This window comes from Thunnus thynnus, chromosome 5, assembly GCF_963924715.1.
Source record: "Thunnus thynnus chromosome 5, fThuThy2.1, whole genome shotgun sequence".
Lineage (NCBI taxonomy): Eukaryota > Metazoa > Chordata > Actinopteri > Scombriformes > Scombridae > Thunnus > Thunnus thynnus.
This window is the reverse complement of record NC_089521.1, coordinates 14,641,399-14,654,609: the sequence shown is the minus strand read 5'-3', so window position 1 is coordinate 14,654,609 and position 13,211 is coordinate 14,641,399. Positions and strand designations below refer to the sequence as shown.

At 42.4% G+C, this 13,211-nt stretch overlaps 1 protein-coding gene across 2 annotated transcripts; it reads right to left on the bottom strand.

Moving 5' to 3' along the window:
• Positions 1–90: 90 nt before the first annotated feature.
• plekhg7 (pleckstrin homology domain containing, family G (with RhoGef domain) member 7) lies at positions 91–12,713 on the bottom strand. 2 transcript variants are annotated; one of them, XM_067589393.1, is made up of 17 exons: positions 12,432–12,713; positions 10,753–11,539; positions 9,883–9,908; positions 7,359–7,477; positions 6,610–6,650; positions 6,154–6,255; positions 5,545–5,694; positions 5,184–5,279; positions 4,810–4,908; positions 3,985–4,098; positions 3,412–3,586; positions 2,309–2,424; positions 1,864–1,951; positions 1,691–1,770; positions 1,435–1,588; positions 1,087–1,184; positions 91–381 (listed from the first exon to the last, which is right to left on the bottom strand). In XM_067589393.1, exons 2-17 carry the CDS (start codon positions 11,392–11,394, stop codon positions 271–273), a joined length of 2,211 nt encoding a protein of 736 aa, XP_067445494.1. In that variant the 5' UTR covers positions 11,395–11,539; positions 12,432–12,713; the 3' UTR covers positions 91–270. The 2 variants fall into 2 exon arrangements, with proteins under 2 accessions (XP_067445494.1, XP_067445495.1); XM_067589394.1 differs by having other exon boundaries at positions 10,753–11,536.
• Between the last annotated feature and the right edge of the window lie 498 nt (positions 12,714–13,211).

Here is a 13,211-nt window from a genome sequence, read left to right as displayed (position 1 = left end):
GTATAGAGACTTAATTATTATGGGATACTGTCAAGGGACAGAATATAAACAGTCTTTGAGGGTTAAAAATGAAAAACACTTGAGAACCACTTGTGCTACACAGTCAGATATTTATTGTACACTACTGCAGCAGCTGCCTCTCAAGGCAAACAATGAGTTTACAAAAATGATCCTAGTGCTAGTACAGTCATTTACACGACTTCAGGGGGACAGTGAAGTGCACATTGACAGCAGGGACGGTACAGATGGCTTCTAGTGCTGATCGATGAGTCATATCTGTGAAGACTCCAGCCACAGTGAGTAGCCCTTGACTCGCGGCTGCTGAGAGTCCAGCCTCAGCAGTGCTGTCACAGCGCCCTCTATCTTAGACATCCACGCTCTCTGGAAAATAAGAGATATCATCAGGTTAACTGTTAAGATGGTTTCCTCAGATAATATTGATTATTTCATTTGCATCCCCCCTTCAATTGTAAAGTGTGTTGATATGAGCCATTAGCAACACTTTGCTAGAGCTAAAAAAAAAACAGCTTCATACATGCACAATCACTCCTGTTCAGTCACTTTTTTAACATTTTCCCTCCATTTACAGAGAGGCTCAAATAACTGATACTGTACTGGAAATTATATTGTAATATTCAAGAATCTTTAATATGACCAAGCTCCAAACTACATAGCAATTTTTAAAAGTTTAACTTGCAGATAAAACCAATGAATATTTTAGGAAGATGAAGTTTTAGGCTCATGTCCATAAATAACTGAGCATCCAAAGTAAATCTGAACTAATGTGAAAGTTATAAATTGCTTTATTTGATAAACTAATAAACCTTCATACAAAACTGCCTTGAGATATACATACATTTAAAAAGATAATCAAGAGTAAAAACCCTAAACTAGCCTTATTTCTGTGATTCTCTGTTAAGTGTGCAGTCTTACATAAATGCTAGTCAGAATATAATTTGAATGTATAAATAACATATCCGTATATCATTTTGCACATCCATATGGTATGCACGCATTATTTTCATGAAGTTAATCAGTGCTCGGCCAGCTCTCATTGGACTGCATGTCACAGCTGAAGTGATCTACCTTGGCAGCCTCTGACGCAGCTTGCAGGATGAATGCACCTATACACTGCTGATAGCGGTTCTGGTGCATGACTATGAAGGAATGAGGCAGCCCCGATGCTACAAAGGAAGCAGAATATAACAATTCTTCAATTAAATTACATCATCTATAGCAAGCGATACTTGTTGTAAACACAGACAAAAAAAATCGCACTCAGTGTATTCACTCTCTGATAGCAGATAAATAATCAAGTGAAAAATAAACCGTTAGTGATCATCATCGCATCAAATTTAACAGTAAATAAGCATTCTGAAGATGTCTGAAATATGTAATAAACAATGTGTATGGTACTAGTGTTGCTATTATTACTTGAGGCGTTTAGTTGATCAATGTTCTTGAGCTGCAGTCGGTCCAGAGAGACAGGCTGGTCGAGAACCGTGAAGGTGCTTCCCTCCTTCAGCAGCTGATCCAGCTCCAGGTGCTGCGGTGTCCTCAGAGGATTTTGGTCTGGACCGATGGACCGCTATGCAAGACAAGGAAGAAAAGACACAGGGTGATATGAGGTCGCATTACAACAGCCTGTTAGAGTCATACTGTAGTGAATATCTACCAGAGAGGTATGTACCTTCTTGTTTCGCTTTATCTTTGTGATCAGCAGGAATTCGTCAAACAGGAACAGATAGACATCGATCAGCTTTGTGTTCTCTGGTTAAAGGAACCGAAGAGAGATGCTGTCAGATTGTGTTCAAATCTAAGCGCTAACGTAAAATCTGCTGGACCGGTGCCGACTGTACAAACCTATGAGCACCAGTTTCCCTTCGTGAAGCAGGCTCCTGTGAGAAATGAGATTCTCCAGGGTTACGGCCTTCAAGAGATGTTTCAGATTCTGAAAGAGAAACAGTCATTCAGATGAGGAGGAAATACTTACAACCTTTTGACATGTAAGCTGATATTTCAACATTTGCGTTTCTGAGACCAAAGTAACCGCTAATGACACACTGCTTTGTGAAATGTAAATAGTCTGAAATAATTTTCTTTTCATGAGGACTGTGATGTCTGATTTCCCACCCAGATAGGTAAATGACCGGATTATCTTATCTGTACAATACAGACGGGCGAAGCGTCGTGCACAGCTGTAACTTTTATGCTTTGCTCTGTCAACACGGCTCACGAACACGCACACACACACACACACAAAAACTTAAATACTAATATATTAACATATACATATAATCAGACAAACCTCAGGGACGAAGGCACGCTTGTCTCTCTCCCATACAGGCAGCCACACCAGGGCATCTCTCAGCTGTTTCACCTTCTGGTAGTTATCCAGCCATTTGACCTTTCCCTCTAAATCACCTAGAGACAGACAGAGAGATGCCGTTTCAGTCGAGAGGGACAAAAACAGACAACTACCTCTGAGTGGAATGTACTGCTAAAAACTCATTTCATGTTAGGTAAGTATTACTGAGTTTTGGGATCAAATTGTTCACATTCGTGAGATCTTTATTTCAAATAACAGATAAATTGCTCTTCACAGTGTGACAACATGAGTAATGTTTTCCTGTATAGTCATGGTTGCCTGCCATACACGGGTGTGGCGATATCGTGAGAGATTACGACATCTTTTACAGTAACTATCCCCCACACCCAGAAGACATTGGCCTACGTATCATAGCAGAGGTTAAAATGATCTTTGTCACATCAACTCCGCAGCTCTGCCGCGCCTCTTTAATGGTTATGGGAAAGTGATTTGTGAGCCCTACGCTGTGTGGTTCTGAAAGGCTATTTGACAAAATGACAGTGAGGTGCATTGCTACAGCGCATTTCCCACAGCCTGTCCATCTAGTTACAGAGTAAACTGCCACAACAGGTCTACAGGCAGAGGCACGCAGTGAAGAATGACCAGTCAGGGCTGCTGGCTGCCATCCAAGTCATGTAGCCTGTTTGCTGTAAAACACACAACCTGGTCTCTCAGTGTTTGTATTGATGGAGATAACCTCACTTACATTTGCTTAACATTCTTCTCGGATCTTGTTATGGTATGATATGTTTGTAAACCACCTCTACAGCCCTGCTGCAGTAACGCTTCAGTCATGATCAGCTGAATGACACATGAGGCGCAGAGGGAAGTTTAGCTTGTCATCAGCAGCTGACAAGATCTGTGTGAAGTGTCTCAAGTCACATAACTAGCTGTGCAACAATACGCACTTAATCAGTGAGAGTAGTCTGCTGATAAGGCAGGTGGTAAAGAGCATCACGGCGTGTTTTGGGGAAATATAGGCCTCTTTAAGTGATGTATTTTTTTTCATTTAAATGAAAGTGAAAACGGTGTATGCTTCTCACATATAGATGTGTCCACTTGCTCCGCTACAGTCTGCAGGCCTTTGCTTTCCGCCTCTGTCTGAAATCTCTTCGCGATGTTCCGCAACAAGAGCGGGTATCGGGTTAGTCTCTGCAACGGCGCCACCAGCAGGTCACGCAGTTGCAGCCTCCGGCACTGCTCATTCCTCTCGCACCACTGGGGAGAAAAGGAAAGAAAAAGAGGGGAGGTCAGAGGGGTGTAAGAGGTCGACACGGTGTTAGAACAGAAGAAAAGGGGGGGGGGGGGGGGGGGGGGGATGGGCAGTGAAAAGCGTGTGAAGAGAAATGATATCTAAAACCACAACACAATTAAAACCTCAAACAGGTTCATAAGCATGGATGACAGGGAAGGTTACACAGGGGACAAATTCCTCTCTTTGGCAGGCCTCGGTGACACTGAACAGGTTGTTTGCCGTTTAGGCAGCGATGTTGCTGTGTGTTCTCTCTCATATTTGGCACTGCTCTGCCTGCTGTGTTGTCAAAGTACACGGTGTCCTTGCAACACTCACACACACACATACAATTTAGCTGCTTTCAGTGACTCTCCTCCTGTACCTTCACGTAAGATCCAAAGTCCTCTCTGGGCTTCAGGCTGTCCAGATAAAGCAGAGCCGCGGAGTAGTTGAGGCAGTACTTCTCCAGGCAGTGACATATGCTCTCTTGGAAAGCCTGCCAACAGATAGGAGTGTTACACAAATACTGCATCACGTTACCTAATAAACTGCAGATAGACAGATCATAAAAGAGAAGAAGAAGAAGAAGAAAATATAACCTGTGATGGAACAAGCGTGACATGTTTTTTCAGTTCCCGTGAACTGAATTATTTCCTTCCCTGCTGCTTTTTGTGATGCATAATTAACAGCATGAGGAAGAAGTTCTTTTTTGTTGAACTCAAGAGCTCAAAATTATTTAACATCAAAGAACAAAACATGAAACTAGAATTAGTGTAGATGTTTCAGAGGATGTGCACGTTATTTGAGACAATCCAATCCAGTCAAAGCCATAAATATGGTTTCTTACTTGTTATATTTTATTCTGGATAGGCTCCTGTAGTGTGAGATGAGACAGCCAACAAATACTAGCAACAATGAATGTGTCACAAAAACAATATACATATATTTACAATATATTTAATACATATTTGGTGTGCACAAATAAAGTATATAATAACTCTAAACCTTACAATCTTTGATTATTGGTAACATTTTAGTTTACATAAACTGAATATCCAGCTGCTTTTATCAGTCTGGGATTGAAAATGTAATAATTTCCTTTGCCTCCAACGTCTAATCAGTGGAGTTTTGCAATTGAATGAATGATTGCGTGCAGACTAGAGAGTGTGTCAGTTTAAGTGTGTGTCCACATGTGAGTCACACTTGCCTTGCCTAGCAGCTCCAGCAGGGTGGGCCCGCCACCCTCAGTAATCTCCAACATGTCCCTGATAACGCGGAGGAGGTTGCTCAGGAAACCAAAACTCACCTGCAACAGAAAACAATCAGTGTCAAGTGTCGCCACGCAACCACAAAATACTGTCAAAGCTCCGTTGCTTTCAGTTTGTTAAAAGTAGAGAAAATTACATAAGAGCAGAGTCGTGCTATAGATGCTACATGAAGATGCTTGTTGCAAAAATTCCCAATATTCCTATTTTGCTTTTGACGCTGCACAATAAGCTGCATGAAGGCTGCTGTTATATTATTTACATAGTGCATCCAAAGCTGGCAGGCCAAGTGTTACTTATTTGCATCATGTCTCACCAGGCAAAGCTCATTGAGGTTTGCAAACAGCCTCCACAAGTCAACATCAGTCAGGCAGTTCCTCGTCTGCAGGTTCGTGAGTGTAGCCAAAAACACCTGAATGCAACGAAGAAGTCAGAGAGAGAGAACAGACTCAGGCTATCTGTCGCGCTGGCATAACATTTCTAATTCACAACTGTAAAGAATGGAAAACTTTCAGACTTTTCCGTGAGGAATTCAGTGACAAGACGGACAGCACAAAGGAGCAGGTGTTGGGTTACGTTTGGGTTTGGTCTATTTATTTGTGGTCCTGTGGTGTGTTTGTGTGCGTGCGTATTTGCATGTGCGTGTGCAATACGAGGCATTGTGCGGACAGAGTCACCTCTTTGAGAACCATGAGCTGATCCAGGAAGTAAACACACTCGCTGGTGAAGAGTTCCCAGATGGCCTCCTTTCTCTTGAAGCCCTGAGGGTCAGAGGTGGCGCTCACCTGGGAAGACTGGTCCCGCAGGAACTCTGCCAGAGAGTAGTCCTGTACACAGATGGATGGAAAGAAAAAAAAAAATCACCGATTGGCAAGAGAAAGACACAAAAAGAGAAGAATGAGACATTTATCTTCATTTTTCTTGTTTAATAACTGTATATTCTTTGCTACCACCATCCTGATAAACTCAAGCATGTGCCGTGTTTGTTTATGTACATGTGTACAGTACCTGACTGGTTACTGCCTAGAAATTCTGGTTCTTGCATAACTTGTGTCATTTAAATGTTGCAGGAGCTTCCCTCTCACTGCTGTTCTGTTATTTCAGAGTCGCAAGTTAAACATTGAATTCTGTTTGGATTGGAAATCTGGATGTCTTAGTTGTTTGAACTGTGACTTCGTTTGGATTAGAAGTCACTCTGTGCAGTCACAACAAACACGATTTACATAACAAAAACCACAATGCTTAAAGGGTTCTTTTTTGCTGTTGTTGTTGTGTTCATTTCTCACCTTATACTTTTGAAGGTCAGGGTTTCTCCAGTCTGGAATCTGTGCTGTCGAGAGATGTTTCTCGATATCTGACACCGTGCCAATGTGCGACTTCCCTTTAGTCTGAAAGGTGAAAAAACAAAGACGTTAGGCGGATTTTAAAAAAGGGATTACAGTTATGGGTGTGTGTTGATCAAGGAAACATATGTGTGCATATTTGTGATTTTGTTCAAACATTTGTAACCATCTTGCACACAAAACCAAATTAACAAGTTTGGCTCAAGTTTCGCATTTCAAGTGTTGGCCAATTACAAACACTGCGGATAAGAGGAGCCACATTAATCTGCTTTGAGAAGTGGGTCAGAGAACAATGTCCGAACCAACTGCCTACTGCTAAAACAAAGTACATCAAAACAAACCACAAACACACTGGTGGTATGAAGCCAACAATCACAAAAAGACACACAGCACACTTACCGTACTGCGCCTTGAAAAAGGCCACTTTAACTTCTTAGTATCTGTAAAAAATAATAAACACAAAATACTGATTAAAAAGGGTACGAGGCAGAATGTTGGTTGTCCAACAGATGGGATTAGAAACAAACAAACAGAACAGTGTGTTAGGATAAAAACTGTGTTGGACTCAAGGACACGACTTACAGTGAGTGCAATATGCTGTTACTTTGGCACATATGACTGGTTAAAGTTTTACGATGGATTACATATAAATCAAATTTAGGTTTGCCTACAAAAGCTCTAAAGGTGCCAAATATGAAAGCTCAAGTATTTAGAATTCAAGTATGAAAACTCAAATAGTGAAATCTGTCCTTCCAACTTTATGGGGCTCAAGGGTCAAAACCTAGAATGGGGATAGTTTATAGAACCATCATAATCAGTATATAACATAGCTACTATTTGGTGAACTCTTTAAAGCCCGTTCCACTGTTATGGAGAGCGGGCCAAGACCAAACTTTAATAAGCACATCTTTTACTCTGACTAGGGAACAGCGTGATAGCTCATTTTACTTGTTAAGGCCTCATTTTGTTGGCTTGTCTAATGGTAAGTTGACTGACGCTAGCTTTGATGGCAAGATAAATCAGTTTATGTGCAAGCATCACTTAACAGTGGGTGGATCCCTGGCGCTCTGCCTGGACTGATAGAGACTTGGCTCACAGAGTAATAAACAACATAACAAAAGCATCTATTACACCATATATCGTTTTACCAGAGACGTCGGAACCATTTAATATGTCAGCGACTCCATTGGATACAAAAAGGTCTCCTGGTGAAACATCCAATCCGGGCAAGCTGACCACCACAGAGCTCCGCCTCCTCTCCTGCAGCCTGAGGACACGGTAGACAGGTGAACGTCATGAGATCCCCCACTTGAAACTTTTTCTTTTGGAAACACGCTAAGATGAAAACTCGTAGTAGTGCTTGACATTTTAAAAACAGCCCCATTGGACATCTGAGATTCACTGTAACAAGACGTTTTATTATTCTATTGTAAATGTAATACAGCCAAAGAGAATAGACTTACTGCAAGCCACAGGAAATAACAGAATTCCTTCTGTCATTTTACATGCTTGAAATACCACTGAAATACCATCCGCATTGTGCAGCAAATTGGCGATTAACACAAGTCGCAGAAATTATAAAGGACAAGTATTATGTGTCTGGCTTATATGTGGATAGCTGCTGATTAATGGATCACCCTGCTTGTGTGCAAGCTGTCAGTGTTTACCAGTTATAATCCTCTTTGTCTCCTTTCATAGTTAGTAACCAAGCCATAGCTGAGGCTGGAAAAACACAGGCCTGCCTTTTAGCCTCAGGCAAAGCTCGAGCTGCTACTGTTCTCAAGTGTTTTGACTTATCCTCTGCTGTTGTACTTCAAGGATTACTGCTGAAAGTAAAAAGGAGCATTCACGTGTGGAAATTAAAAATCAAACTCCATAACCGATGTAATTCAATCATGTTATGGAGTTAAGGGTGATTGATATTAAGTAAGCAGATTGAATGTCTTGCAAAAGTGAGGCCAGGTGAAGGTTTCAATTCATTGCAAGAATAAAAAGATTCTTAATGTGGTAAAACCTGAGTGGTGACTATTTGATCACAACAGTCACAATCCAAACGGTGCCAAAGTTAACAAGTGACTTCTAGTCGTTTAGCATGGCTGCAATCAGCAAAAATAAGGTACGTAGCAACCAGACAGGCTGGTTTTGCCAAAGGTTAGATTCACTTTCAGCACACTGACACTGATCGACAGCTGGTCAGTGACCTGAGTCTACGCTCTGTGGTTTCACTTCTGAAATTTTCAGGCTTGGAGTTAAAAAGAACAGTTTAGAGTTCAGAGTGAGATAGAAAACGAACTGATAAAGGAGAAATAATTACACAAAATTTAAAAGGAGGTTTGGAAAAGGCCATGAGGAAGCCTGGCTTACACATGAGGGCTAATGTTTCTGTTTATGTTAACAATACAATAAAACTAGAGCAGAAGTACAAGCAAGAGGAACAATGCTGGTACTGGTTTGTCTCTGTCTACTATTGTATGTAAAAACTGTTCAGTTAGACCGAACGAGAAGATTTTCTTCCTCCTATAAACCCAATATCCCTATGTAAGTAGTTGCATTTCTGCTGCCGCGCCTGCTCAGTTGCACAAACAGCAAACAAGACAAACTCGAATGCACATGTAGGCCAACCTGTACGCTAGGAGGATAAGTTATTCTACAGCTGAACAGTTGTAACCTGGTACATTTTCCTCCAGGGCACTTTTGTTGAAATGTGAAAGAACCAACTGTTCCTTTCTCTTGTTGGCAAGGACCGTGTTCTTTCTGGTAAACTTATATAAACCCTGTTCCCGCCAGATCAATGTATATACAGGCAGTGCTGAATCAACAGTAAAACATATAACAGTCAGCAGCAGCCGTACCTGAGCACTATGGAGGATACGTGGCTAATGGGACAGTAAAGAAAGGAACGATTACTCCTCTAAACCAGGTCAGTGCCTCCGTGCAGTTCATTCCACAGCATCCTCACAATGACATCCTGTTGCTTTGTGGCCGCTCCGAAAGCTCTCTCTGTGTCAGCCTCTCTGCCACCGAGAGCACTTGTAAAAATGGGTGCTTTGTTCCCGCACAACGAGAGAAATAATGATGCTCAAAAACAAAACTGTCCCGACCAATGGCTCGCACGGCCCGGTCACTGTAAGAGGCACAGTGCCAGGGTGTAATTACAGGGACAATAGCTGCCTAATTATCCAGTGAGGGGAAGAGCCCGGCAGCCCATTAGGAGGGGTGTGGGTGGCGGTAAGAGAAAACAGCCTTAATGAGGGTTTGTCTAGCCCATACATAACCATGGGACTCTCAAAACTTAACCCACCAAGCTTATGCTCCATTAACAAAGACATGACTGACAATGAATGCACAATGGGGCTCCTTAAACCAAAAGGTCCAATCATCTTTGCTCACGAGTGTCCGGCGAGCACGTTAAGACGAGGCGCTCTGGTTGTTGAAGCAAAATGTTAAAGCTCAAATTCTTGTGTTAATGAGATGATTTGACAGATATTTTGGAGACAGAAATGGCTCATCATGCAAATCAGAGATAAATCAAAGGGACAAAAAACAAGGACAAAACAAAGGTGAGCTCTGTAGATCAGCTTATCAGATACAGGAAAAACATTTGACTACATTCCTGATATACAAACTTGAAACTACGCTTAAACATGCAAAGGCAGCCCAAGGTGCACCTACCTATTGGTATGGCAGTGCTCTTTCTCCTGCAAAAAGAAGAAAACAATGCATCAGTTCATGTGAAACTTTAACCTTTCTATAATCATACATCACTGTTTACTGAAATCATATAATACAATAAATCCTTAAAAATGGAAAACAGGCTTTGGTTGATGCCGTGTTTAAGTGAAAACATTTCAAGTAAGATGATTTTACAGTGTAAAAAATGCTCTTACAGTAGGTTTTAATGCTCTCAAGTATCAAAAGCTGTGATTATACTATTTACATGCCATATTAGCAGTGTCCGACTGTACACTCAGCATTAAACAAAGCGCGCACAGGCCTCCTACTGCTAACGACACCACTATATCACTTTCAAAGACGTTCAAATCTGACTCAGTGTTTTAAGTGGTCGCTTGGATTCAAAAGCCTCTGATATCTGAGGAGAATGTCGGGACTTTATTGAGAATGTGCCTGGTTGAATACCAGGAGCTGATGAATAGATCTCCCCATTATCTTTTTCCATCGCTCACTGACCCCTCCATTATTGGGTGACTGCTGACTGCGGTGAATAGGGGCCCAAGGAGAACACTTCCCAGGGCTCTCTGGGCAGTGGGTTTGGTCAGAGCTGTCAGTGCATGTAACTGCTGATTCATTTGCTGTCAAAAGCTTGCATTGTGAATGACCACCGCAGGAGGCAAGGCAGAGTGAGGGAGAGAGGGCTTCCGCAAGGAAGGAATGTGTAACAATTTAATTTATAGGCTTTGGATAAAAAAAAAAAAAAAACAGCACATGGCTCGTGGTGATGGTGGGAAGAGGTTTGCGTGATTCCCTTACAATGTAGACATGCTTCAATTAAAATAATGCTTTGACAGAGAGGTAAAAGCTCACCTGTATTTCACTAGGAAATCCAAAATCTTTCATTAGAGTAGGATGAGCACTGCGACATTGTTGTCTCGTGGAAGTAATACTGTTGTCAAAAGTCTTTGATCTCTGTGATCTGGTTCTCTGTCGGCCGGAGGATGAAATGGGCTGATGATCGTGACAGATCTCTCCATCAGAGAGGGGGCTCGCTGCAAGAGGAGACTTGACTCTGTGTACCGGGGAGAGGGGGGTTACGGGGGATGCCGTGCTCGCAGCACGCTCCTCCTGCGTGCTCCCCATCTTGACAGGATCCCGGGAATCAGTCAGAGGACGTCGAGTGCTCCTCATCCTCCTCAAGGTGGGAGATGTGGAGATACGGCCGGGAGCCTGCCGGTCAAACTGGAAGAAAGGTGCAACCAAGCCATCGTTGTCCACCAGGGACGAATGTCTCAGCTTGGAGTGTGTCCGTGTGAGATCTATGTGCATTATGACCGGGCTGCTGGTCTGACTCTCCTTGTGCTCACAGGGCCCCAAATCCGTTTGTGTCTGCGCGTCCACCACACCTGTGGTGACAACTTCATTTTCAACCCATTCAATGTAACTCCAGTCCAACTTCTGGTCAACGTCCTGGCCTTTATCCTGCAGAATAACGTGCTTCAGTGTAGACATTTTAACCACAAAGTCATTGTAGTTGCAGCAAAGATCAGAAAACGTGTGGTTCAATGGTCTTGGTTGCTTTGCCTCTTCTGGGTTAAGGTCAGATGATAATCCTGTTGCATTCCAACACTGATCACACCATTCACTTCTCAAGCTTCTGAGGAAAAAAAAAAAAAGAAGTAGAAAACGTGTCAATACCGCAAGCAAGCAAAACGAAGCAGGTCGGGCACACATGTACCACCTAATCCTCTAAAAGGGGATTTGAACAGGGTTGAAAATAGCTGGTTGGCAATAAAGTAGCCTTACAAAGATATAGTCCAATTCAGTGTGTCTGAATACATCTGTGTGTGTGTGTTTGTGTGTGTGTGTGGGGGGGGACTAAGTGGACTTTCCTATCCTAAAAACCAATGGGACAATGATAAGATATATTTTATTGTCTCCAGGAAAATTTGACTTGGGCAACAGTGCTACACCCAACTGCAATCAAATTAATTCTATACATAGTCAAAAAACCCCGATACAATGGTCAATAAATTACATATAACAAAATACAACAAAGATATGTAAAATATTGCACATGGATTGTGAGATAAAATATATGAATACATTAACATTATAAAAATGAGGAATGAAATCTTAAAAATCATAACTCATGATGCATAGAACTAATGAGACACTACATAAGTACAGTAAGGAGCTGCACAGTTTGTTAATGTATGTGTTGACAATGTGGTGTGAGATAAAAAAGAAGCTAAAGAGGCCGTGTTTGTACTCTGATATTGATCTGCCCTATTAGCAGCCTGATAAAGATACTCTCCGGTCGCTTTCACTACGATTCTTTCACCATATCAAGATCATTTCATTGGTTAGTCAAAGCCGCGCGAGCTCATCCACGAGGCAACAAAGGCAACAGAAGAAACAATGCGACAACAGCCCGTAACTTTTCAGCTCACAATACACTCTACTGGATAGCACCTGTGTGACAACAGAAACCGCACCTGGCTCGGAAAGAAGCATTCATTGAAATGTAAGAAGTCTGGTTTACTTACATCCACCGGCGCTCCGCGACGACTTGACCGACTGGCGGTGAAGTGAAGTGTGACCCGAAGAGAGGAGGCGGAGGAGGGGGGTGTAGTAGTCCTGGTGGTGTCGGAGGCAAACTAAACAGCCAGGCTCAGATATAAGGCTGAAAGGGATTTGAGGGAGAAAGTCTCCGGCAGACGGTGTTTGGTTTCCTGACAACAGACAAGAGAAAAGGAACAGGTCTGTGTGGAGGGGAGTGAATGAAATGTGGGAGTGGAGCTGTGCTGGAAAAGGTGCGACTGCATGGGAACACCAATGCTCTCTCTCTCTCTCTCTCTCTCTCTCTCTCTCTCTCTCTCTCTCTCTCTCTCTCTCTCTCTCTCTCTCTCCACACACACACACACACACACACACACATATCAGATCATGGTCACTTTTGGGGACATTAGATAGACTTATATTAATTTCCTGGAGACGTAACCTAAACCTAACCTCGACTATTGACCCAAAAATCAGCTTTTTCTCAATTGGGGACACTGCTTTTGTCCCCAGTTGGATAAACCGTCCCCAATTAACTGGTCCTAAGTCTTAAATTTGTCCCCAAAAGTAGCCTATGACAGACCACATCCTTTCATTTAATCTCTTTTCGTCAGTTGTTCCAGCCACTATCACCTAAGACTGTTTAACTATATCTCATTATACACCAATGCTCTCTCTCTCTCTCTCTCTCTCTCTCTCTCTCTCTCTCTCTCTCTCTCTCTCTCTCTCCTCTCTCTCTCCACACACACACGTGCGCTCACAAAATG

What these genes read in the sequence shown, in the direction of transcription:
- plekhg7 (XM_067589393.1), bottom strand. Translation starts at nt 11,394, where the DNA reads ATGTCTACACTGAAGCACGTTATTCTGCAGGATAAAGGCCAGGACGTT. An exon ending in AGCTCATGGTTCTCAAAGAG is followed by an intron (nt 5,280 to 5,544) that starts GTGACTCTGTCC and finishes CGTTGCATTCAG; the next exon opens with GTGTTTTTGGCTACACTCAC. An exon ending in ACCTCAATGAGCTTTGCCTG is followed by an intron (nt 4,909 to 5,183) that starts GTGAGACATGAT and finishes TTTCTGTTGCAG; the next exon opens with GTGAGTTTTGGTTTCCTGAG.